Source organism: Labeo rohita, chromosome 16 (assembly GCF_022985175.1).
Source record: "Labeo rohita strain BAU-BD-2019 chromosome 16, IGBB_LRoh.1.0, whole genome shotgun sequence".
Taxonomy (NCBI): Eukaryota; Metazoa; Chordata; class Actinopteri; order Cypriniformes; family Cyprinidae; genus Labeo; species Labeo rohita.
This window is the reverse complement of record NC_066884.1, coordinates 23,673,478-23,699,144: the sequence shown is the minus strand read 5'-3', so window position 1 is coordinate 23,699,144 and position 25,667 is coordinate 23,673,478. Positions and strand designations below refer to the sequence as shown.

Genomic DNA, 25,667 nt, shown 5'->3' with positions numbered 1-25,667 from the left:
GTAGACTATTTTCCATTAGTCCCCGGAGTCTGTCGAAATGGACATTTTCTTTTCTTTAGTGATACGGGATGCGATCGGAAGATGTAATAATTACATGAAATTCACCTCTACCCCTGACGATTCACACCGCACTCAGCATCTTTTCAGCACAATGCCAACTGCTTAGAATGTAAGATAAAGTGATAGAAAACACTCGCGACGTTAAAATATAAGAAAACTGTGCAAATATTTGGACATGTGTATATTATCTTACTGTTTTCATTCCGCATATCGTCTGAGAACGTATTTCACACTACTTTTGTTTAGTATCGTGTTGTGACTGTAAAATGACATTCGTTAAATGCATCAGTGCACTTTACAGCGACTGTCAATTGAATATATCTGTTAATTTCTGTCATTTAAGTGATGCCGATAGATAAGATGAAGTAATGTTATATATATATTTTTTAAATATGATGTAGTGTTTCAAAGTGATTTATCAATGTCAGTAATAATTTCTTTTCAATTTAGATCACTAGAAATAATAGAGACTCAGATTTTGTATTCTTTTTGTTATTGTGAGATATGTCATTTTGCTGTTTAAGAATACAAATGAGCAAAAATGAAATCATGGTAATGCCATAAGATGTTCAAGTAAAACACTTGGAACTTTTTACAGAGATGTGCCAATAGTCCCATAAATATTCACACACATGACATTTTCTGTGTACTAAAAAAACAAAGAAACATTAAAATGCCTGCTGTAATAAACAGTCTGCCTGTTGTTGTTTTTTCTTATTTTTAAATCAAAATGTTTTGTTGTCTTTAGGGTTTTGATGGTTAATATTTTTTTATAAGTGTTTGTTTAAAATCAATCATTTAACATGTTGCTCCTTTTTTCCTCTCACAGTGAGAAGAGGAGTGGCAGAAAGAATTTTCACAGCCCTCAAGAATGATAGTGGAGGATTTTGCTTCCAGCTATGGAAAAAATGAAAAACATACTATTTGAAACTTGGAAACGGAGATGTAAGCTACTTTTGTCAGAGTGGATTAAGAATTAATAGATACTGAATGTAATGAAACCAGCCCATGGGATTTGGAGGGATCCATCCTACTGTGGGATGGTCATCAACTAAAAAATGTAACCAAGCAAGTGGAAATTTTTCAATGAACTCGGACTACATTAAGCACTTTTAGTGCACTTCCCAAAATGTGAAAACATAATTGCATCTCGTGCAATTGTGGCATTCTTTTACCAGTCCGTATGTCTTTGCACTTATGGAACGCTCAGACTGAAATACTGAAATCAAAGTTGAATCATCCAAAATAACTGTGATTATATGGAATCCAATGTGAAGCCAAAAGGGAGTCGATTTTGGTCATCTCATAAGTGACAAATCCAGTTGAACAACAGCTTTTTGCAGAAATTACAAATTCATGGTACAATCAATGCAAAAATGGCCTCGTCGACTACTTGCCCGAAGAGTGAGAATGTGAGGGCCCGCTTTAAATGAAGCAACACCAGTAGCATAAGGAAAATGTGAGGTAACACTTTTTTGAAAGTGCTTCTGCTGCCTCTGACCACAACTCAGTAGAAGAGCATCACAGAAATATTGTTGCTGCTCAGAGAGCAGAAGGTGTTGCCACTGCGCACCCATGTTTCAGTAACTGGGAGATGTTCCAGTTTGGCAAATACAATGTGGACATCATAGAGATGCTGAGTGGACACCAATCCCATCAGTTCAAAGGTCTTGGATTAGAGCGACAACTTCAACACCAACAGCAAGTGCAGCTTCACCAACACCAGTTACAGCAGCAGCAACAGCAGCAAGGTGAGACATCTGGGTCGATTTTGTCTGGACTTGGCTTAGGCCCACTACAAGCATCTAGAGGCAGTGCCTTTACAGATTCTGCATCAATTTTTGCAAAAATGAGTGCGCCTCCCCCACCTCTGCAACAGCAATCCCTCTCTTCATCTTCTCAAAGTTTGAGGAAATCCAGCAAGATGTCTGGAAGCAGTAGCAGTGGTGGAAGTCATGTGAGTGGATACCCCCAGTTTTTGCGCTCATTCCACCCAACCGAGGCAACCCTTGCACAAGAGCAGTTACATTCAGGAGTAGGGCGATTTGATCATTTTGCCAGCAGTAGTGGAAGCGGAGGAACTGCAGGGGCAATTGGAGGACTGGTTTCATCTGTCCCACCACCACCACCCCCATTGCATCCTGGTTTGTCAGTACCCCAGGCCTCTCCTGGTCCTCCGTCCTCCTCCCCATCTCCTTCAAGTTCTGTTGCAACTTCCAATAACCCTTCCAGCAGTAGTGCAGTAACTACCTTTAGTCATCAGTTGGCAGGATCTCAGTCTGACGCCCGAAGCCTACATCAACAGTTTAGCTGCATGTTAGCCGCAAATCAGTATTTTCTTTCTGGAGTACCAGCCAATTCTAGTCTAGAACAATTTTTAGTTCAGCAAGGCAGTCATAACCATCTAGGTCTCGGTCTGGGCCAAACTGCAGGAGAAACGGGTTCAGCACTTGCGCCACCCCCCGCTCTTCATTCTTCACATGCTCATGGTCACTCAACTACTCTATCACAGCCACAACAGCCACCATCACAACAGCAGCAACTACCACCTCACACTTTGTCTCACCCTCACCCTCACCCACATCCACACCATCCACTGCACTCCTCATCGCAACCTTCTTCACTCGGTGGTTTTGACTTTCAAGGAATCCCAGTGCTCTCCTCCAACCAGCTAGCATCTTTGATGCAGCAGGAAGCTGGTTTGCCACTTCCACTTCCTCTACATCTGTCTTTGTCAAAAGAGGAGGGAAAAGGGGATAGCGCTGTTGGAGGAAGTGGTGGCGGAGGAGGTGGTAGGAGAAAAAAAGCCATGGCTGGCTACCTGCCACAGAGAAAGACTGAAAGCAGCAACAACAATAGCAGCAGCAGTCACAACTCTACAAACCCTAACAGTAGCACTTCAGGGGGACTCAACCAGGAGAACACACCAGGCTTGGATGGAGGTGGGGGTGTTAGTTTGTCAGGCATTGGCGGAGACCCTTCTTCCCACCTAACCTCATCATCCTCTACTTCTGTTGTCTCGTCATCCTCTTCTGCATCCTCTTCTATATCAGCATCAGTCTTGGTGACAAATGGCTCCAAAACAGACAACCATGGTTCCATGCCACCTCAGTCTCAGCCTGAACAAGAACCCCTTTATCATTGTGGCGAGTGCGGCAAAACTTTCACACATCTCTCTAGTCTGCGCAGGCACTTACGTAGTCACGAATTAACCACAGCTGGCACAAGTGGCACGAGAAGTAACATTTTAAACCCAATTCTGCATCCTTCCGACCCAAGTATTCCCCACTCTACTCAAGATAGTGCAGCCTCATCTTCATGTGGCAGTCCTGACAAGACTTTCCATTGTTCCGAGTGTGGAAAAGGTTTCAAGAAAAAGGGGCACCTACTTCAACATGGTGTCATCCACTCTGGCGCACGGCCCTATGCCTGCACTACTTGCAGTCGTGCTTTCAATCGTCGTGAGTCACTCACCCGCCATGAAAAAATACATGAAGAGAAACCATTCCGCTGTCCAGCTTGCGGTCGCTGTTTTCGGGAAAGTACATCCCTTTTGAACCATGCAGCCTCGGGCACCTGTGGCAAGTCAGGCCGTACACCAAGACCTAAGCATGAAAGTAATATAGAAAGCAAGAGCAATAAAGCTGGGGGCTCCCAAGATGGAATAGCGACTAATGCAGCGGGTGAGTAACGTCTAGTGTAGTGCATATTTTTAGTAAACCCACTCAAAAGTCACAATTTTTCATAGGCACTGTGAAATTTGTGTGCATAGCATTATTACTGTTTAGTCTGTTGTGCAGGTTCTTACCGGAGTGATGATTTCAGTGATGACTACAAGGACCAGCGCTCTCAAAGTAACTTGTATTCTGGAACAACCGCATGTGGTGGTGGCAGCATGACAGGGCCTGCACTTAGGAAGGCGCCGTTAGCTCCCACTCTGCATCCACACCCACAAAACCAAAGCCAGCCGCATCATCAACAGCCACATCTCCCACTTTCATCCCTGCTAGAGGATTCTGAAGATGATGTCACTAGCTCCGTCAACAGTGCCATTTCTGCTATCACTGCTGCAGCTGCGAACTGTATGAGTGGTGATCTTGCCCATAGTGGAGGTAGAGGGGATGATCGAAGGGATATCATTGGAGGTTTGCTTGGAGGTCTGGGTCTAGGGCCTCTTGCCCCGCCTAGTGGTCCGTTATCAACATCTGGCCTGGAAAAGTCCTATAGAGGAAGTACTAACCCAAGTGCAGTGGCCCTCAACCAGCAACCAAACCAGCAGACGCCTGGTGGAAAGCCCAAGCGCCCTCGTAAGCCCCGTAAGAAGAAGGAACCCGGTGTGATTGGTGTTGAGCCCCCTAAAAGAAGGCAGTCCTCTCACAGACCAGGAGGGCCCGGTGGTGACGTTAGACCGTATTTGTGCAGCGTCTGTGGTCGAGGATTTGCAAGAAGAGAGACCTTGCGGAGACACGACAGAATACATACTGGAGAAAAGCCTCACCATTGCACCGTGTGTGGCAAGTACTTCAGAGAGGCATTTCATCTTAGCAAGCACCACACTGTGCATTCTGGAGAGAAGAACTACAAATGTATCCTGTGTGGAAAAGACTTTGGATATGCTCAGAGCCTTAAAAGACATGGCAAGCTACACCAGAAAGGAGAAATGGAAGAAGTGCCAACAACGCCAGGTGGGGAAAACCTTAACAGCTATCCATCCTCTGGTGGCAGCTTGATTCAAGGGGGTCAAAGCAGCTCTTCATCTTTCTATTCATACACTCAAGATGTCAAACCACAGACATCAACCACTCAGCCTCCTCCTAGACTGTACACATGTGCTATATGCTGGAAATCGTTCCGCCATCACTTTCACTTAACGGCACATCACCAAACTGTTCACGAGGGTGGTGGAGAAAAGCTATTTTCTTGTGAAGTCTGTGGTAAGGCTTTTGCATACTCTAACAGCCTTACCCGACACAAGCTTTCTCAGCATGGCTTAACACGGACTGGCCAGCCAGTTGCTCAAAGGAGCACAGGGGAAGATAACAGTGTTGGTGGTTCGATATCGGAAAGCGAAGCTGCTACAAATGCTTTGCTTCAGCTTGCGCCACCTAGTGGCACACATGTCGAACAACATGGAGTTCTTCATAGCCAGCAGGCTCCTCCCCAAACACAAGCTGGCTACTCCCCTCTGTTCTATTTACCCGATACCAATGCTGCACACCCTTCTTCGTCTAATGCCTCCTCTTATTCTCATTCTCTGCCGTCAACTTCCTCAGGGCCTCTTCTTTGTAACCATCAGCATCAACACACTGGGATAAAGGGTGAACCCATTTATCACAGTGGTCACGGGCATACTCTTACTCCAAACATACCCGTGCATTCCCTCGTGTTGCCTCCAACAGAGCCACATCAGCAACACCACAATTCCCAGCAGCATTCTGCTGAGATTCAATCTACACAACACCACACTTTTCAAAGCCAAGAGGAGTTGAGGAGAAGGAAGAAAAAAAAAAAAAGACGGCAAGAGAGAGAGGAGATAGGCTACAAATGGACCCCGGCTGCAAAAGTAGAGAGAGAACAGGTGGAGGTCCCCCTTGGGGAAAGGCAGAGAAATGAGAGAAGAAAACTTGTTAAGAGAAAAACGAGAGCAATTCACAGGACGCAACATAAAATTAAGAAGCGCATGGCCGTGCTCGTGAGGATCAGACGTGGAAGTGGAGGTAGCGCTGTGTATGAACTGGGCCTTCCAGGCGGACTGAAGCTTAACAGGCTTCGTTCTCTCAAAGTTCCTCTGAAGAGAAAGTCCTGTCCCCTTTGCCTTGGTGCTACCTTCTCTCAACAGGTAGCCCTCAAAGTTCACATAGCAGCTAGACATTGTCCCAAAGTGAGAGGCCTTCAGCATCGTTTGAAATGTCCAGTTTGTGGAAAACAGTCTCGCAAGTTCCTCTCAGCTCTCATTCACAGAAGCTCCCATTTAGCCAACAGAGCATTTTCTTGTAAACATTGTCCCTGTCGTTTCTGGAACGCTATGCTGCTCACACGGCACAAGAAGGTGTGTCGAGGGACGTTGGCTAAGTTTCAAAGAGATAGGGCTCTTTGTGTTAAATTAGTCATGGGATCAACATACAGGAGGTTTGAGTGTAAAGGGAACTCTTCATCCTTGCATATGGAATATAGTCACTAAGTTTTGCCGTTAAACTCATTTTCATATGCACCTTGAGAAGAGAAGTGTTGCGATTTTCATGAGAGGAACCGAGATACCTGACTGAATACTAAATCTAATGCTCATGTAGGCATTGACTTGTGTGTTAGGAGAGCTTTTTCTTTTCTCTTTCATTCATATTAAATTTCCTCTGGTAACTTGGACCCCTGAAAATGAGCACCTTCAACAAACTCACAAATGTATCAAAGACATTTGTTTTAATGAAATGCTTAGCCTACCCATCTATCCAATTCCACACCGGTCTTTTAAGAGGAAACTCTTGTTCATATTGGCTGGCAATAGATGAAGTTTCAGTGATTTGGCAAATATTGTACTGTGCCCTAACAGTAGGCTATTGCTCACCTCAACAGATGCTCTGTAGAATTATTCTGTCTCTGATATATATTGTGTTGTTGGTGTTCACTTAGAGCAAGTGTGGAGATGTGATTTTGTTCATGTAAAAAGTGCATTCAGTATCAGGATGAGAAAAAAGGGTCCTGCTAGGAAGACGAGTATTTTATTTTAAGGAGTATTTAAATTACTGCATGTGTTGAAAGGTCAACTTGAGTGATGATGGTTACACGACAAATCGAATTGAAAATGTATCTTAACTCTTACTAGAGAAACCATAAGAAATTAATGCGTAATAATAATACATGCTGTTTAACAATCCCTAATATCAAATGTGAGCCCTGTTTTGATTTATTTACTGTTCTTAAAGAAAACTACCATTAAGATGGTAACGCCAGCACTTAAACAGGAAAAATCTGATTTTTCACATAACCAGTCAAAGGACAAAAATGTAATACTCACAGATGATTGCCCTAAAGGCAAAAAAAAAAGCCTTACCAAATTGTGACAGTTAAAACAATGTAGCGTCTATGTATAGAGCTTAAGGGAGGAATGGAACGAAATATGTGTACTGTACTGTAAATTGTGTCAATATTTTATTATGTTTTTTCTAAGCAAAAGTCAATTATCTTTTTATCATAGCTACACTTCAGGTAGTTGGAAGAGTGATTGTAAGAGTTATCACTTTAGATCAGGTCTTGATTAAGTGTATTAATGTGTGACACAGTCTGTCCACTTGCCAACTATGAACGTATCCCATGTACTTTTCTCACCTTTTATGTAGAGATGCCATACTACTTATAGCCTCTCTTTTTCTTTAAAAGAAGAAAAGTAATAAGTATGTTTCTATCACTTTATTTACACATGATAAGCTGGTTGTTGATGATACCCAAGCATTTAATAAAATTTTAAAATGTTATATCCTCATTAATTCCATGTAAACCTTTATTGTTACCTCAGTATTTCATATTTATTTGCATTTCTATTAAAATATGCTAAATATGCATTTTGCATACAACTGTATTTCATGGTTTAATCCGTTTCTGGTGTTGTTGTACTGTTTATTTAACTTTTATTATTTCTTTACTTATTGCTTCTGTTAAATCTGTTACAATGTTTAAATAATTATTATTATATTATTCTGTTGCTGTAAGATTATTTTACATGTAGTAACAAGTAACAATGCTACTTCTTTTTATTTTTTATCTAATATCTTAAGGGAATAGTTGTGTCTGAGTATATTTCAACACAGAGACCCCAAATGTCTAACAAACTACGAAGGACGTAGACAAAAAAAATGGTGTTTTAATTGGTAAATGTCATTTCCCAGGTTAAAAAAGTGCACTAAATTAAACTTTATTTAACTACACTTAGTACACTTTCATAATGTACTTAAAGTGCTCTATTTTCACACACTAATTTTGTACTTAATATACTAAAAAATATTCTTTAAGGTAATCTTAAGAACATCTAAATATACTCAACTGTGCTATTTTGGGAAGCATGAATATGAACATATATATATATGCACACACAATTTATTTATACTGTATTGCCCACATATTTTTATAGATTAAATATTTCATTTTAAATGTATTGTAATTATGTTAACATTCCCTTTATATGATATTTAACTACATGTTAATGGTGTGTTTAATGTCTTAAAATAGTACAATCAAGCACACTATTACTGTCATTAGTAGCACTTCTTTATACATACGAATGAATAATCCAATCATCCTGTTAGTGCATTTATAGTAGCCTGAGCACAGTGACAAACAGGGTTTTACTTAAGTAATACATTTCTACTTTTTTCATGAAAATCCAAATAAAAAGAATTCAAAAAATCCACTAAACTTTTATTTAAAGTGATTGTAGCACTTTTAATTTTAATGCAGTTATAAACCACTTCTGGTACTTTATCTGACTACTACACTTAAAATCAATTTAAGTGTTAGTGCTAATTAGTGTATTTACATTAAGTGAACTTAAGTAGCACAGTTGGGAAAATGGACTTGTAACTATTACTAATATATTTTAAATAAAATCAATTTAAACTAAGGATAACTAGGCCTTTATAAAAATGTACTAACAATGAAATAAGTTTTAAATCATTCAAAGCACACTCTAAAGAAATACACAAAAATAATAAAAGTTCTCAGTATATTTTTATGGTAGTAAACATTATTTCAATACACTAAAAATCAGTTTGAATATCAGTGGTAATTTGTATACTTTTGCAGTTGCACTGAAGTATTACTGACGTAGAAATATACATTTAATTAGTGTATTTATAGTGTGTAACTTACAATTATATTTAGCACAAAAAATAATGTACTACAAATGTACTTGCTTGTATTTAAGTTTTTATTGCACTCAAGTACACATTTTTACCTGGGTTAGTATTGTTAAAATGCACACTGCCAATAAAGGCATGGGGAAGAAAGTGTAGTCTAATTCTAATTTTATTCATCGAGTATTGTGTATTGAGTGTCCTTCTTTCCATCATTTGACTTACACTGGCCAGTTTCAGTCTGAATAAGATATATATAGTTTTTATAGATCTATAGTTGTTGTGAATTCAGACTGTACAGCTGAAAAACAGGCGATGAGGATGTCTGACTAAACAAAAGGTTTTGGAACATTTTAGAGTGCTGTTTTCCATGTTGATCAGTTGGTGGCAGCAAGGATCCTACAACCAATGGTATGAAGCTGGGAGCACAACTGTCACATGGATTTAAACGCTGATAGTGGGTGGAAAACAAGTACACTGAGCCCTCGTGTGTGTGTGTGTGCGCGCTCACGAGGAGACGTCGAATTAATGTGTTAGACGAGACAGGGACGGCATATTCATGTATTGTTTTTGTATATAGGGAAAAACTAGGAACAAAGGAGTCTGTGGGAAAATACATCCTTGGCACATCCCCTCTGTTTCGTCTTTGCATTCTACTGTCCTCATTAATTAGTTTAGTTATCACTATAGTTATTTGTTAGCCTATATATTTTAAAGCACACATAATAGTTTGAGATGGGAAATCGTAAGACCTGTATTGAGCATTACAATACTCTAATACTCTCCTGAGGCTGGGTTCGCTAGGTTCAACCCCAAGAAATCTATTTCCTTTATTTCTGAATCTTTTGTGGGTGTGCGCCACTCTTCCCCTGGATTCACGCAGTTTCTGTATTCTCACGCGGCTCTAGCATGGGTGGGATAAATAGGCGGAGCGCGCTTCTTCGCATCAGCCAATGGCTGGGCGAGCAGGGAGGAGCCTCTTTCCCTCAGCCAATGGCAGTAATAAGGACAAACAGGCTCAGCCGCGTCTCCGCGTGCGGACACCATGTGCACGCGTCTGTGTATCGGAGACGCAAACGTGTATTTGCCGTCTCCTCTCGCATGATGCTCACGTTTCCTGCGGATTACTAGTGAAGTGAAAAAGTGTGTCCGTTCGCTTGATAGTCTTTTTTGTGTTGTTGTTTCGCCAGAAGCATAGGACTGAGTGTAAAAACAACTGACAGGTTGTTAAAACGACAGTTTATTGCTATATTTGTTATTAAAGCGTAATTTGGATGCACTTTAAAACTGTCCACTTTACAGTTTAATAAGTGGCCACATGTGCATGTGTTTTCTAGGTGCCTAACATAGGCGTCATCTGGACAGCTGGGAGTGAAATTATCGACCAATTTGTTTTTAATCAGCGCTACCAACCCCCGAGGAGCGTGCCTGTCACGAGGGGGCGTGCCTTATTAATATTAATCAGCGATGCGCCTATGTGCCGTGTTCGCGCTTTTACTCGGAGAGGTGTGACGTCACGTGAGTGGCCCGTGTTCGTTCCAGCTGAGCGAAAAGCTCGGGCGGCTCAAGCTCAAAGCGTGCGGTAACACACATGCAGAGAGAACTGAACAGAAGGGGGTGACCACAGGGGGAAAACGCGATTGAGCGACTGAATGGAAAAAAACGTCAACATCCCACCAATAGCGCTACGCAGCAGAAATTGACTCAGCAACACTTACTTCGTTTTGTTTTCATTTGTTATTTTGGAGACGACGCAAGTTTCCAGCATTCAAGAGTTGAGCGCGCATTCACGTTATTGGATTTTTTATTCTCCGAGATTTTTCCTTTCAGCACTGTTTTCTACCGAAACCGCTGTGTCCGGTTAATTTGTTGCGTTTTTTCCACGTCGGTCTTGGACATCGCTATTCTTGACATTCGTCTGTTTGTATTTATAAAAGTTACAGCTGAAGATCATCTGTCAACATTTTCTGGAATTACTGGGAATGTATATTTGCATGCACTCTGACCATCTACAATCAAATGCAACCAGAATGCATCTCATCGTTTAAAACCTTATTTTCATATAAAGGTAATTTCGAATTATTTTTGTCATAAATCAGATGTTCTGGTGCACGTGAGCGCGCAGGTTTTCCTCCTCCTCTATCTCTAAAGCAAACACTGTCTTATGTTGCATGACTTCATAACTTTGTGTGTACTTTTATGGTACTCTAATGATGCGAATCCAGATACATCGTATGTTAGTGAATGCGAACTAATGCTTATATTTTGTTGTTGTTGTTTCCACTATGAATCGTCATGTGATTGGTTTCACGGCTACAGAATAGTATTGAATCACCCACACATCTAGCGGTCAAGGGAGCTCAATCCGGCTGACGTTGGATGATGGCCAGGCCGCTTTCACAGCTCCTTCCCCCGGACCTTCCCTCTGCCGGAGCCAGTCCACAGTTTGGCAACAGTAGCCAGGCAGGAGGCACACTTAACGGAGGACACTTAAACTCCGCTGCAAACTTAAAGTCGCTCCTACAGCTTCCAGTGAAGGGCGACCAGCGCGGCAAAGACTGTACAGAAATGAAGGGTGAGGAAACGCACCTGCTTCCCTGACACTTAGTGTTTATTATAACGAGCTCCCTGTCAACCATATGTTTGTTCCCCTTTGGAAAGTGTTGTGTTAGTAGTCACAAGGCCAGTTAGTTTCCTGATTAGTACGATTACTGATTATAAAATTTGTGGTTGAACATGTCAAATGACAGGGTCATGTGTGACTGTGCTTACTGTATATCTCAGTGAGCCTCAGATGGAACATCACATGGGACTTAGTTGAAGAGATAAACAAGGCCAGGCCATTCAGCCACTTAGCTCACTACCCAGGTACTTTGAGGTCAGCTGTTGGCTAAGCCATTTTGTTTACAGGCCTGTGCAATGCACAGCCTAACCACACCGACAGAAGTTTTCCACTGCCTGTGAATACAACATTGTGAATATTGGAAAAGCGTCTGTATGGATTGCTGTCAGTGCCATTGCGTTGTACTGATTATCTGGTCATCGTTAATAGAAACCGTCCCTAAAGCGGCAAGGGAAAAAAACTTAGAGGGCTGTCAAACGATTAATCGCATTCAGAATAAAAGTTTGTACTATGTATATTTATTAAGTATATACACATGGGGAATAATATGGAAAAATGTTAGATTTATTTATAAAATGTTGATATATAATCAAAATTATATGCAAGTAAAAATATACATATAAAAGTGTTTTTTTATAAATATATACATGTATGTGTGTATTTATATATGCATAATAAATATACACTGTACACACACATAGTACGTAAACATAAACTTTTACTTTGGATGCGATTAATCGCGATTAATCGCATCCAGAATAAAAGTTTATGTTTACATACTACGTGTGTGTGTACTATATATATTTATTAAGTGTGTTCAAATGGAAAAATATGTAAGATTTATATATAAAATATATGGATGCGATTAATCGCAATTAATTGTATCCAGAATAAGTGTTTGTTTACATACTGCACCTGAGTGTACTATAGACATTAATTAAGTATATACAAATGGGGAAGAATATGAAAAAATATGTTAGATTTATATATGAAATATATGGATGCGATTAATCGCGATTAATTGTATCCAGAATAAAAGTTTGTTTACATACTACATGTGAGAATATTATATATATTTATTAAGTATATACAAATTGGGAAGAATATGGAAAAATATGTTAAATTTATATAGAAAAAAAACATGGATGCGATTAATCGTGATTAATCGTTTGACAGCCCTACTTATAAGCCAGTTTCTGTGTGCGCATGGTGTTTAAATCGCATCATTTATCGTTAAATCCAGTGCAGTTGCTTTTGAACACCGATATTTTTCAAACTGTACATAAATGATTCAAAAACAGTTTGGTGTGGTTAATTGTTTTAAAGCCTGAGTATTTTTTTAAAGGATTACAGTTACATTTAATGGTTTGTTTTTATACATTATAGCTAAACCAGAAATGTCTCATTTCAAACTCTGTTTACTGGTTCTGGTTTCCTCACCAATGCGCCGTAAAACGCCTGATTTAGCCTAACTAGTGTTGTTAAGATTTTAGACCCCACCCTAGAGTGTCTCAGACCCCACCTAAATACTTTAAGACGGAAACCTTTAGATTTAAGACCTTCAGACGCCATGTCCGTTTTTAGTATTGCATCGCTCCTGTTGATTAGAAGTGTTTTTTTAAGTCTATACCAGAGTGGAACATCATTGTAGTATTGCTGTGTTATAACATTGTGTAATATTGTTTTAAACAATACACGTCATGACTGACGTCACGGCTTTGGTTTAGCCATAATACCATAGTTCTGTAACATTTAGCCATTGTTCAGCTCTATTGTTACTAAACCACAGAGTTCATCAGTGTCAGTGCGGTGTAACATTGTAATCGCTTTACCATGGTTTTTTTTAGGAATGTCAAAATGCATCAATCTTGGAAGTTTAAAGGAAAGTGTTTCAAAGGCTCTTCGTTTTGTATTGATGCACTGGGAGCTATTCACACGTGTTGACATTGCAAAGGTAGTTCTCCCAGAGGGACGTGAAAGTTGCTGGGAAGTGTTATTCTGTCCCGAAACTACGTAATCCGAGCGCCGTCAGAAATACTGCTCGCTTGAAATCTATTAAACTCAATATGTGTGTTCATAACAATGTCTTTTTAGATGGTTTGAGATATGCGGATTAAGTTGGATTTCGCTTTTTCTCCATCACAGGTAAGGACAGGATGGATATCGACGAAGACTCTCTCGGTCGTTGCCCTTTGCGCAACGGCTGCAGCAATGGACTAGTCGCCGACAGCAACGGCGCAGGCACGGGCAGCTTCTCTAACAGCAACAACAGTTCCTTCCTGGGCCCGTTGCTATGGGAACGAACATTACCGTGTGATGGCGGCCTGTTCCAGTTGCAGTACATGGATCTCGAGGAGTTTCTGACGGAGAACGGCATGAGCAGCATGCACAGTACCTCCAACTCCACCTCGGCTCAGATACCCTCTCAAAGCCCCCAGTCCGCCATCCCCAACCAGGGCTCCCAGTGCCTCCCCACCTCGCCCCCACACTGCTCCTCATCCTCCTCGCCGACAGCCACCACCGCCTCTTCCTCGCCCTCTCTGCTCGGGCTGGACATGCACACGCCGCAAAGCATGCTGGGAACCGGAGACTGCTTGCACGGTGAGTGTGCGTTCACAGTTCAGAGATTTAGCTAGCTGTGAAAGATGAGCTAGAGAGGATGTTAGAAACCCGCGAGACGAACGGTCTGGAGCCAGAAAGGAAGCGCTGTGGCCCGAAAATGAGGTCTGCACAGTTCAAACACTTGCTTACAAGACATTCCCCTAGATTTCGGTCCATTTGCGACTTTAAAAAGTACCAGACTGTCCCTTGGGTGTGTGTTACAGTGTAGTTTCAGAGTATTAATCGCTTGGGTGTGTGTGTTGTTATGAGTGTGTATAGATGTCATGTTGTGTGTTTGTAGCCTTCGCCGTCGAGAGGTTTGGGCGGTTTTTGGGAGTGAGTGTTACAGGGTGTGCGGCTATTTGCAAAGAAGTGAGTTGCGTTTTATAGGTACGTGTTAACATAAGTATTTACTTGAGTAACGGGCTGTGTAAAACGCAGATGGGGGGGTTTGCATGCGTGTCATTTAAAAAGAATGGGTCGGTTAGAAATGTCCAAGAAAGAAAACTGCAGTCTGACTGGCAGAACTGACAAAAGCGATACAAAAAGATAAATAGGCCTGACAGCGAGTGAAAAGGGAGGAAAAGATTTTGATATAGAGCTGAGAATAAGACCGCCGGTATGTAAACAGCGAGAGACGCGCAGGTGAGCCGGGAGCAAAGAATGAAAGGCAGAGACGGCGTGTGTGCGTTCGTGCTCGCATGTTTTTAAATCTCTTCCTCTTCTCACACGCTTGGTCCATGTGCGCTCGCTCAATCACGTGCCGGGGCCGAGGCAGGCAGAGTGAGAGCGAGGACGGGGGAGGGGCCGAGGAGAGGAGGTATGTGTGGGCGTGTGTGTGTGTGTGTGTGTGTGTGAGTAACAGACAGGGAGAGATTGAACGATTGAGATGGAATGACTCAGTGCGACTTGATATTGTACTTCCGATTAGATGTTTGTTTACATTACTGGAGTGGCTGAAGATAGAGAGAGAGAGAGAAAGAGAAAGAGAAAGAGAGAGAGAGCGATTAAAAGTCTACTGGTAAATATTTGGAATGTTCTTTGTGATTAAAAAGCACATGCAGAAGACATCACAGCACACAGCTGCACAGATTTTATCAAGCCGTCTACCAAAAAAATTGTGCCTGTGTCAGTGAATGTGCTTTAGTGGGTAGTAAAGTGAGGATCACTGCCAAAAGGGGTTAGTGTTAATCTTAAGGGCACTTCACAGATTTAGATTAGGTTTATGGCTCAAAACATAGATTTTCAAAACACGCAACAGCAGTTTTGTTGCACTGTTATGACAGGGTTCACTCTAGCCGTGTGAAGAAATAAGGCATTAGACTTAAATGTTTTTTTCAGTATATGTTATACATTTTAAATTCCTTTTTTTTATTTTCTTTTCCCACTGACAAATTTTGTATATTGGTGTAGGAAAATGTATTTTTAATCAATGTTATATATTTGTACAAAATTTATATATAGTTATAGTAAATGTGTGTGTGTGTGTGTATAGTTTAATCATAAATTGCCAAAAAAAGTATTTTTGAATGAGGTTTAAAACTGCCCAATGTAGAAAACTTAATTCAAGATATATTCTAGGAAAACAAATCTTAAAAAGCTTCATTTTACCTATAATTAAAAAAAAAAAAGAATTAAAATGAAACACACACTCTCTCTCTCTCTCTCTCTCTCTCTCTCTCTCTCTCTCTATATATATATATATATTAATGGTAAACAATTAATTAAAAATAATGTAAACAATTAATTAAAAATAATGTAATATTTTATATATATATATACATATATATATATATATATAATAAGTCTTAACAGTTTTGCTTCTTAATTAAATTGATCTCAATTATTCATTTTTAAAAATCTTATATTTGCAAAAAATGCAAAAAATAAAAATAAAATGCAAAAAAAAAAAAAAAGTATATTTGAGTTAGGTTAAAAATTGGTCAAAAAAAAAAAAAACTTAATTCATTATATATTCGTTGAAATCAAGTCTTAAAAGCCTAAAAGGAATTAATTCAAAATAATTCATTAATAATTAAAAAAAAAAAAAATGAAACACATTGTGTATATATATGTAATTTTTAATATTTTAAGGATTCATTAAAAAATTCATTAAAAATGTAATGTAATATTAATTTTAATATTAAACTCTATAGATCATTTTTTATATTTTTATATATATGTATATATAATTTTTTAAATTGGCAAATGTAATAAACTTATTTTATTTGTTTGCAATTTATTTAAAAAAATATTATTTGAAAAGGAGTCTTAACAGCTTTCCTTCTCAAATTGATCTTAAAATAATTCATTTAAAATAATTAATAACTAAAAACATTTCAAATGAAACAATTAAAAAAAAAAATATATATATATATATATATTAATGTATTTATATAATTAATTATCTACCTTATTAATTTATTTTGTAGTGTGGTCATTCTACGAGGTTGTATTTCTTTTTTCTGTTTTTTTTTTTTTTTTTAATAGGGGAAAAAATAACTCCAATGTAAGTTAAAAAACACATACAAACATAAATGACCAAATAAATAAATGGCAACAAATAAATAAATACAGTGTATGCATTAGCATAAATTCACTTTCAAATTGTTAGAGGAATGAAACGGTCAGTTTAAATATATAACGAAATGCAGAGCTCAGGGTAGAAATATTGGAAAGTGGAAAAACAAGAAGGATTAATGGATTGACGACTTGTCTGCTGCCTGTTACTGCCCCCTTGTGGGTCTTCTGGGTAATGTTTTGAGAGTCCCATCATTCTGACTGCATGCACTCAGCAGCGTGACTTAATCAAAGCATCCACTTTGTGTTTATACCGTCAGGCACTCCGCCAGGCAGCTTGGAGCCAACACCCTCACCATCTTCCACCACGTGTCCACCACTCCCTACTCCACCCATCGCAAACTGCAATGACATGTTGGCGCCTTTCGACCCCGATCCTGCGGATGTTGCGTTATCGAGTGTGCCTGGACAGGAGGCGTTTGACCCCCGCAGGCATCGGTTCAGTGAGGAAGAGCTCAAACCTCAACCCATGATTAAAAAGGCCCGCAAAATGCTGGTCCCCGATGACCTAAAGGTGAGAAGCTCAACACAGCAGCATGTTATGGACATAACTCATATCATTTATTATAAACACTTGGTGAAACACAAAGGAGATCCTTACTGAATTATAATTGGAGCATGTGCCTTCATAATATGAACATGTGCGTTTTGTTTCTAGACCTAATAGCTTACAGTCAATATTATTGTGCAGCTGTTTTCTAAGATTCACTAGTCATCTATCACTGTGTAGAATATTTGACAAAGATTTACAATTAGTTTATTTTCTGCTGCACATTCATAGATATCGACTGGAAAATTCCACCCTCGTTTTGTTCAACAGGTCTGATGTTCTTTATGCTTCTATGCAAATTCAGTAATGCAGATAGCAGGCTTGTTTGCATCAGTACAGACAGTGACACTGTAACACTGATAAAAGTAGATTTCAAAAGGAAGATATGTAAACTAAAGTCATAATTAGTTACAAAGACCCATTACTAGTTTTCGAATTATAAAATAACAGGCAGAGATTTATAAAGCATGTTACATTGACATGATTGGCGAATGGGTGGTAGCATAGTTTATCATATCTCAAGACTAAGGCAGATGTCCTGCAAACCAGAGTTCTTAGATATATCAGCTTTTTTGTTATAAAGGGCATAGCAGTCAAAAGGGGGAATTCCTCTGTAATCACAATGACCTCTTATCTGGGAACAAATAGATGTTTTGAATACTTGGAAAGGAAGCAACTTTCTTAATATTCTTTTTTTTTTTTTGTTGTTGTTGTTGTTTTTTTGAAGCGGTTGTGTAACCCCCCCAAAAATGACATTATTTATTCACCCTCATGTCATTCTAAACCTATGGAACTAGATCTGTGGAACACAAAATACGTTTTTGAAGAATGTCTCCACTGTTTTTGTGCACAGTGGAGTACAAAAAAATAATTTTAGTGTTATATTAAAGTATTTATCTTTTATTTTTTAATTAGCTTTGATTTTTGTATTTTCAGTTTTTATTGTAATGTTTTTCATTTGAATTATTTTTTATTTTAATGTAATTTTTTTTCATGTACTCTTGTCATTTTTTCTTTTTATTAATAGTCGTTAAATATTAGTGTTTAGCTTTTTAGTTTTATATAGCTTTTTTATTTTAAATGTTTCAATTTGAGAAATTTTAGCATTTATTTCAGTTAGTTGTCAACGCTTTTTTTATTTTCCATCTAGTATTTATTTTTTATTTTATTTATTTATTTATTTTTATGTCAGCTATAGTTTAATTAATGAAAGCTATTTTACAAAAACAGTTTTAGTGTTTAACACTGGTCCAAAACAACCCTTGACCCAGTTGACTTTCTATATATATATATATATATATGTGTGTATATATATATATATATATAGAGAGTTTAGCCCAAAATTACAATTTACATCATTTAGTCACCCTCATGTCATTCTAAACCTATTAAACTGGATCTGTGGAACACAAAAAAATATATTTTTTGAAGAGTTTCCACTGTTTTTATGCACAGTGGAATCAAAGCAATGTAATTTTAATATTATATTATAGTATTTATACAATTTTTAAATTAGCTTTTATTTTTATATTTTCAGTTTTCATTTTTAACTTTTTCATTTGAATTATTTTTTCATTTTATTTGAATTAAATCTTACAATTTTAGTTATTTTTATGTACTCTTGTCATTTTTATTAGTTTTTGTTGCTAAATATTTTTTATTTTTTAACATTTATGAAGGTTTTTTTCCTTTTTACAGTTTTAGTAATTGTAGCCAGCATTTTCATTTTTTTTTTTTTTTTTTTTTTTTTTTTTTTTTTTACTTTTCCCTATAATTTTTATTTTCAAATTTTTTTTTTATTGTATTTATTAATTAATTTATTCATTCATTAATTTATTTATTTTTACATCTGCTTTATTTTAATTAATGAATTAAAGCTATTTTACGAAAACACTAGACCCGGTTGACTTAAATGTTTTTTTATTATTATTATTATTATTATAGCATTTATCTTTTTAAATTAGCTTTTATTTGGATATTTTCAGATGTAACTTTTTTTTTTTTCATTTGAAATATTTTAATTTAATTATTATTATTGTTATGTGTTCTTTTCATTTTTATTAGTTTTTGTTTTAAAATATTTCAACTTTTTCAATTTGTATAAGTTTTTTCAGTTAATTTATTTTTACATTTTGTTTCAATTTTGGTGATTTTTAGCACTTATTTCAGGCAAAAGGCAAAACCTTTTTTTTTTTCTTTTAATTTTTCATCTAATATTTGATTTTTTTTTTTTTTTTTTTCCCATCAGCCACAAAAAAACCCACAAAACCAGTGTTAAGTAGCTACTTTTGTAGCAATAGCTAAAAATACGTTGTATGGGTCAAAATGATCAAATTTTCTTTTATGCCAAAAATCATTAGGATATTAAGTAAAGATCATGTTCCATGAAGATATTTTGTACCGTAAATATCTCAAAGCCTAATTTTAATTAGTAATATGCATTGCTAAGAACTTTATTTGGACAACTTTAAAGGCGATTTTTCTCATTATTTTGATTTTTTTTTTCCATCCTCAGATTCCAGATTTTCAAATAGTTGTATCCTATTTTAACAAACCATACATCAATGGAAAGCTTATTTATTCAGCTTTAAGCTCATGTATAAATCTCAATTGCAGAAAACTGACCCTTATGACTGGTTTTGTGGTCCAAGGTCACATTTTATGAAGACGTTTTTCATCTGTTCCACAGAATTTCCATTTAGTATGAACTGTCCCTTGTAATTCAGACTTGAAAAAAGTAAATGCACTAGAAGAAGCGACTAGATGAACATAATTAAATATGCAATGGTTTAAATAAAAAACAGAAATTATATGAGAACAGCCAGTCAGATTTCTGAGAATGTATTTGGTGTTTTAAACACATGATTTGAAACTGGTTTTCCCATGACATTTAATTTACTGTTCACCACTACTACTGACAAAGTGGTGTGAACCACAACCCTGCGTCTGGCACTTTAAGGAAAGCCACTCAACCACAGCAACACTTTGTGTGCAGTCAAATCTAGTCATTTCTCACTGGAATGTCACTCAAAGCTGCTAAAAAGTCTCAAACAGTCTTCTCAAACAAATCCCAGTCACACATCTGGCAAAGCTTCCCACCTACAACTGTGTGAGTGTTCTAATATATTGTTTTGTTTCTTTTTTCAAGGATGAGAAGTATTGGAGTCGCCGTTGTAAGAACAACGAAGCCGCGAAGCGTTCTCGCGACGCTCGTCGACTGAAGGAGAACCAGATCTCGGTGCGCGCCGCCTTCCTGGAGCGCGAGAACGCGGCACTCAGACAGGAAGTAGCCGACATGCGCAAAGAGCTCGGCCGGTGTCGTAACATCCTGAACAAATACGAGAGCCATCACATGGATCAATAAGGAGGCGAAATGTTATGAGATGATGGATGGAGAACGCAATGAATGTTTTTAAGACGGACTAAAGTGCATCAGATATAGCGTGATGTATGAAGACGGCACAAGAGCTCGAGTTTGAAACTGGAGTGAGAGAGCGTGTCACCTCTCTTCGTTTTTGTTTGTTTGTTCGTTCGTTTTTTTCAGTAGGTACCGTGGCAAGATTTTAATTATGGAGAGAATTGTATATTTTTATATAATAGAAATATGCTTAATGGGGAAAGGAAAATTTTGAAAATAATTTTTGTATATTTTCTATATCTTTTGGAGAGCTGTAAAGTAGTGGTAGAGGGAAGCGGTTGAGGTATCACTGTAACATAAAATCAGGTTCACGTGGTATTTTTGAAGCGAAACTTTTGATCTTGTGAAGGATATAAATGAGAGGCCGAACTAAGCCTAGGACATCAGAAACGTTTAGAAACTATCTTTCTAGAGAAATCAAACTGTAAAATACTGAGAAAAAAATTTCAATTTGTATAGAAATGTTAATATAGATTTATTCAAGCACTTAAGTTGCGATAAACCTGAAGGGCGACCGAGAATAAGGGGAATGATGGGTGCGTCTCAAAACATTGTTTATCAGTCTACTGCTGATATTTATTTGTCATTCTCATAGGAAAACTGAACATGTAACGAGGGCGAGAAGATGGTAAAGAAAGACATGCATTAATTATCACATTTTATCTGCATTTTTTGTGTTATTTCATTTAATGGTGAACTCAGTAGGATTCTTTCTCTTCTTAAAGTTGGTATCTCTTGTCTACAACGTACTCATCTTTTTATAGGAATCTGACTCACAGTTGCAAACAGCGTACATCCACAATGTGCAGATCTTAAGCGAACTTGCAGAGGCTGTTCTTGCTGTGCAAAAACACAATTTGGACCTCTATAAGGACACGACCCTCATCGGATTGTATAGAATGACGATTTATGGTATTGGACGCACAGGAAATTGCATTTCAAAACAGGTTGACATGTAGACGCATGTCTGCGCTTTTGCACCTGTATATGCACTTACTTTTATTGGAACAATATTGAATTTTTACAACCGGTGTCAGTACGAATCTACTCGTTTTGTGGTTTCCTTGTTATTTCTCCAGTCATGTCTGTTTCTTTCCTTAACGACCATTAAAGTAACTTCGCTTATTATGAATTATTATTGATCTGATCATTATTACTATTGTTGTTGATACTACAAATTATGTTTGTTGTTTTATTTCCTTGATATTGTCTATTTTAACGCAAGTCTCCTCTCAGCGGTGGAGATTTTGTCACTTCCTGTTTGTTATCGCGTTCATCGTCGACAGCCAGGTCAATTTGTGTATCAGAAGAATGCTGGGAAAACCCTTGGTGGTCACAAACTCTTGCTTCCCCCAAAATCAATGGATTTTTATTTCTCTTTCTTTCTGTACACTAGCATTACAAAGACCCGTCATACATTTGCGCTGTCTTCTTCTTTTTTTGTGCATGTAGGTGTTAAAGCTAACTGCCTTTTTTGCCCAGTAATTTGCCTACTCAGTAACCATATACTTTTGCAGATGGATTTTGGGTAATGTAGTCCTTACTTTTTCTGCACTTCCACATGTGGATGAACATTTTGTGTTGTGACTCTTTTTTGTTTTGTTTTTTTGATGTACAAATGCCCTAATGCATCAGTGTTACCCACACTGCACCTAGCCAAAGTAATGCAGGGGAATGTAGTCTTTTTCTCCAAGACCACAAATAAACTATTGTTCTTACTCACTAAACACTAAGGTTGATTATTTTTGCATGTCATGTGTGCCTATTCTGTGTGCTGCCACATGTAGTATCTTCTTGCACTTCCTTACTAAACAAAATTCATAAATAAAGTGCTGACCAGGAAGATGCATGTTCTCCTTGAATGCTGGACAGAGTGAAGGAAGCACAACAAACAGTCTGTCGAACACGTATGTTGCTTGTTAAAAAAAACACTTTAACTGTCCAGCTATCCTGTTCTTAAAAGGCTATTCCCTTAAATGCACTCAAAAATGCTGGGTTAAATACAACCAAGCGCTTAAAAATATATGGCTGGTTCAAAATGATCCCAAAATAGACACATAATTACTAGAGGCATCAGCAATAATTGAAAGGTGAGCAATTATTAGTAACTTAAAAAATATTCATTGTTTATTTATTCAACTTATTAATCAATGAAGAGTTCAGATGCAAAACCAGCTAAAAGCCATCTCGGTCAAAAATGAGATGATGATACTAAGTGAATGCTCTCGACACAATTATTATATGTCCATCAAATACTTTTACTTCAAACTCGCTAAATTCCAGCCTCAGCCCAATCAGAAGTACCAGTACTTACATAGAAGCCTATACAAAGTAGCCAGAAAGAAATGCTCAACTTAAAGAAAAACGTTAGATGGATTTAGGGGCTTTTGCATCTAAACTCTTCAAATGTTCATTTATTGAACATATTCATAAATGTGTTCATTTTAGGCAAGAAATATAGTCATTCATCTAAGCAATAGTTTAGTTAAAATTACCCTGAAGTTTGGGTTAAACATTTAACCCAAACGCTGGGTTTGTCCATATTTTACCCATTGGTGGGTGCAGTAACATTTATGAATATTTAATATTTCATTTAATATTAAAATAAAGATATTTGTGAATAAAATAAATGGTAAGGGATATAACATAAAATATATTAAATGTGAATATACAGTTAAAGTCAAAAGTTTACATACACCTTGCAGAATCTGCAAAATAAGAGGGATCATATAAAAAGCATGTTATTTTTTATTTAGTACTGACCTGAATAAGATATTTCACATAAAAGATGTTTACATATAGTCAACAAAAGAAAATAATAGTTACATTTTTAAAAACGGCCCCTGATTCTTAATACTTTGTTGTTACCTGAATGATCCACAGCTGTGTTTTTGTTTTTTTTAGTGATAGTTGTTCATGAGTCCCTTGTTTGTCCTGAACAGTTAAACTGTCCACTGTTCTTCAGAAAAATCCTTCAGTTCCCACAAATTCTTTAGGTTTCAGCATTTTTGTGTATTTGAACGCTTTCCAACAATGCCTGTATGATTTTAAGATCCATCTTTTGACACTGAGGACAACTGAGGGACTCATATTCAGCAGGAAACACAACCCATTAGGAGCTGGGGGGTGAAACTTTTTGAATTTGAGGATCAGGGTAAATGTAATTTATTTTGTCTTCTGGGAAACATGTAACAACACAGTATTAAGTATCAAGTGTATGTAAACTTTTGAATGGGTCCATTTTTTATAAATTCAACTATTATTTTTTGTTGTGGATTTCTTTTATGTGAAATATCTTATTCAGGTCAGTACTAAATAAAAAAATAACATGCATTTTGTATGATCCCTTTTATTTTGGTGAAATAATTAACATTTTGCAGATTCTGCAAGATGTATGTAAACTTTTGACTTCAACTGTACATTTTGGAATGCAGTAAAATTAATTATTACATATATTGCAGATAGAATGTGACTTGTAGTTAGTTTAGCTATTGTAGATAATAAAGGAATAACGTCTCAGGCTACATCTCTGTTGCACATTGTGGCTGGAGAGCCAGTAGATGTTTAAGATTGATTGTTTATGATGTTCTCTTTCACTCAGAGGAATATAATGTGCTGACATTTTTGTACAGAATGTTTTGCAGCTCAACCTACACTGTAAAAATGAAAAGATGCTTAAGGCACTATTTTGATTCCTTCAATTTCCGCAGAAGCAGAGCCTAGTGATTCCTAACTAGGGCTGAGACATGCTAGGGGCTACTAGATGGCTTAAAATGATTTAAAATAAGACTGAATATGCTTTAAAATAAGCTTTAAAAAGCTAAAGTGCTGCACGTTAGCTGGTGTCATACTTTCTTTAATTTGTTCCTTTAACAACTGTTTTACATTTACGTAAGAACCAAGGTTCTCAAGTCTTGGAAAACCTGGATGTATGAGAATTTATATAAGGGAATATTAAAAGTGATTTCTACACGTAAAAAAGTAGTGGAAATGAATAAAATATTAAAAGGGACAGTTACAGTGAATATACATTTTTAGTTAGGTCACACTAAAAGTTCACATCCAGAAAGTTAACATCTGTCCTTCTTTAGTTGTAAAAGAGATTAAGGTTTTTGAGGAAATATTCTAGGATTTTTTTCCATATAGTGGACTTTAACGTGGATCAATGAGTTGAAGGTCCAACTTGCAGTTTCAATGCAGCTTTAAAGGGCTCCACATGATTCCAGCTAAGGAATAAGAGTCTTGTCTTAGCAAAACCATCACTGTCATTTTCTAAAAAAAATTGAATTTATATACTTTTTAACCACAAATGCTTGTCTTGCACTAGCTCAACCTCACGCATTACGTAATCACACACGTGTGACAAAGGCGGAAGCACAAAGTTTACAAAGTGAACATGCAAGAAAGTCAAACACCCTTTACCAAATAAAGTAAAGCGATGTTGGACGATTTTGAAGTTGGAGGAGAAAATGAGATGGGGTTTTCCGCACTACCCTACCTTTTTGAAGTACACAGACGAAGAACTTAACCACGTGTGACCTTTCCAATGTGAAAGCGCATGGCAAGGCTACTGCAAGATGAGCATGTGTGGTTAAAAAGTATAGAAAATGTAATTTTTTTAAGAAAATGACTGATCGTTTCGCTAGATAAAATGCTTATTCCTCAGCTGGGATCGTGTACAGGGGTTCTTCAACTCGCTGATCTCCATTGAAGTCCGCTATATGGAGAAAAATCCTGGAATGTTTTCCTCAAAAACCTTATTTGATTTTTGATTGAAAAAAGAAAGACATGAACATCTTTGATGACGGGGGGTAAGTAAATTATCAGTAGATTTTTTATTCTGGAAGTGAACTAATCCTTTAATTAGTTGTTTATTATTTCTTCGCACGTTCACTTTGTAAATACTGGGTGGCTACTTATGCAGCGATGTAGGACAATTTTGAAGTTGGAGGAGAAAATGAGATGGGAGTTTTTCGATGCACCCTAAATGTA

The 25,667-nt window shown here is 37.4% G+C and overlaps 2 protein-coding genes across 4 annotated transcripts in view; both read left to right on the top strand.

The window, feature by feature from the left end:
• Window positions 1–7,541, top strand: part of LOC127178074 (protein shisa-7-like) — a 30,608-nt gene extending 23,067 nt beyond the window's left edge. For 2 of the 3 annotated variants that reach the window (XM_051130714.1, XM_051130715.1), the window contains exon 7: window positions 890–1,643. Coding sequence is in view for 1 of the 3 variants with exons in the window: in XM_051130713.1 (XP_050986670.1) it covers window positions 1,655–3,743; window positions 3,861–6,241 (4,470 nt within the window). In the remaining 2 variants the exon portion in view is untranslated. Of the gene's footprint in view, window positions 1–889; window positions 3,744–3,860 lie in introns of those variants that run through there. The other variant, XM_051130713.1, reaches the window with a different exon arrangement.
• Window positions 7,542–9,973: 2,432 nt separating this feature from the next.
• Window positions 9,974–22,402, top strand: dbpb (D site albumin promoter binding protein b). The gene is made up of 6 exons (XM_051131905.1): window positions 9,974–10,126; window positions 10,241–10,971; window positions 11,223–11,478; window positions 13,672–14,127; window positions 16,968–17,221; window positions 20,406–22,402. The coding sequence occupies exons 3-6, from the start codon at window positions 11,283–11,285 to the stop codon at window positions 20,619–20,621; spliced, it is 1,122 nt and encodes a 373-aa protein (XP_050987862.1). The 5' UTR covers window positions 9,974–10,126; window positions 10,241–10,971; window positions 11,223–11,282; the 3' UTR covers window positions 20,622–22,402.
• Window positions 22,403–25,667: the final 3,265 nt, after the last annotated feature.

Excerpts from the sequence above, each read along its gene's own strand:
- dbpb (XM_051131905.1), top strand. The coding sequence starts at position 11,283 with ATGATGGCCAGGCCGCTTTCACAGCTCCTTCCCCCGGACCTTCCCTCT. Across the intron at positions 14,128-16,967 it reads AACCGGAGACTGCTTGCACG|GCACTCCGCCAGGCAGCTTG; the intron begins GTGAGTGTGCGT and ends TTATACCGTCAG. Across the intron at positions 17,222-20,405 it reads TGGTCCCCGATGACCTAAAG|GATGAGAAGTATTGGAGTCG; the intron begins GTGAGAAGCTCA and ends TCTTTTTTCAAG.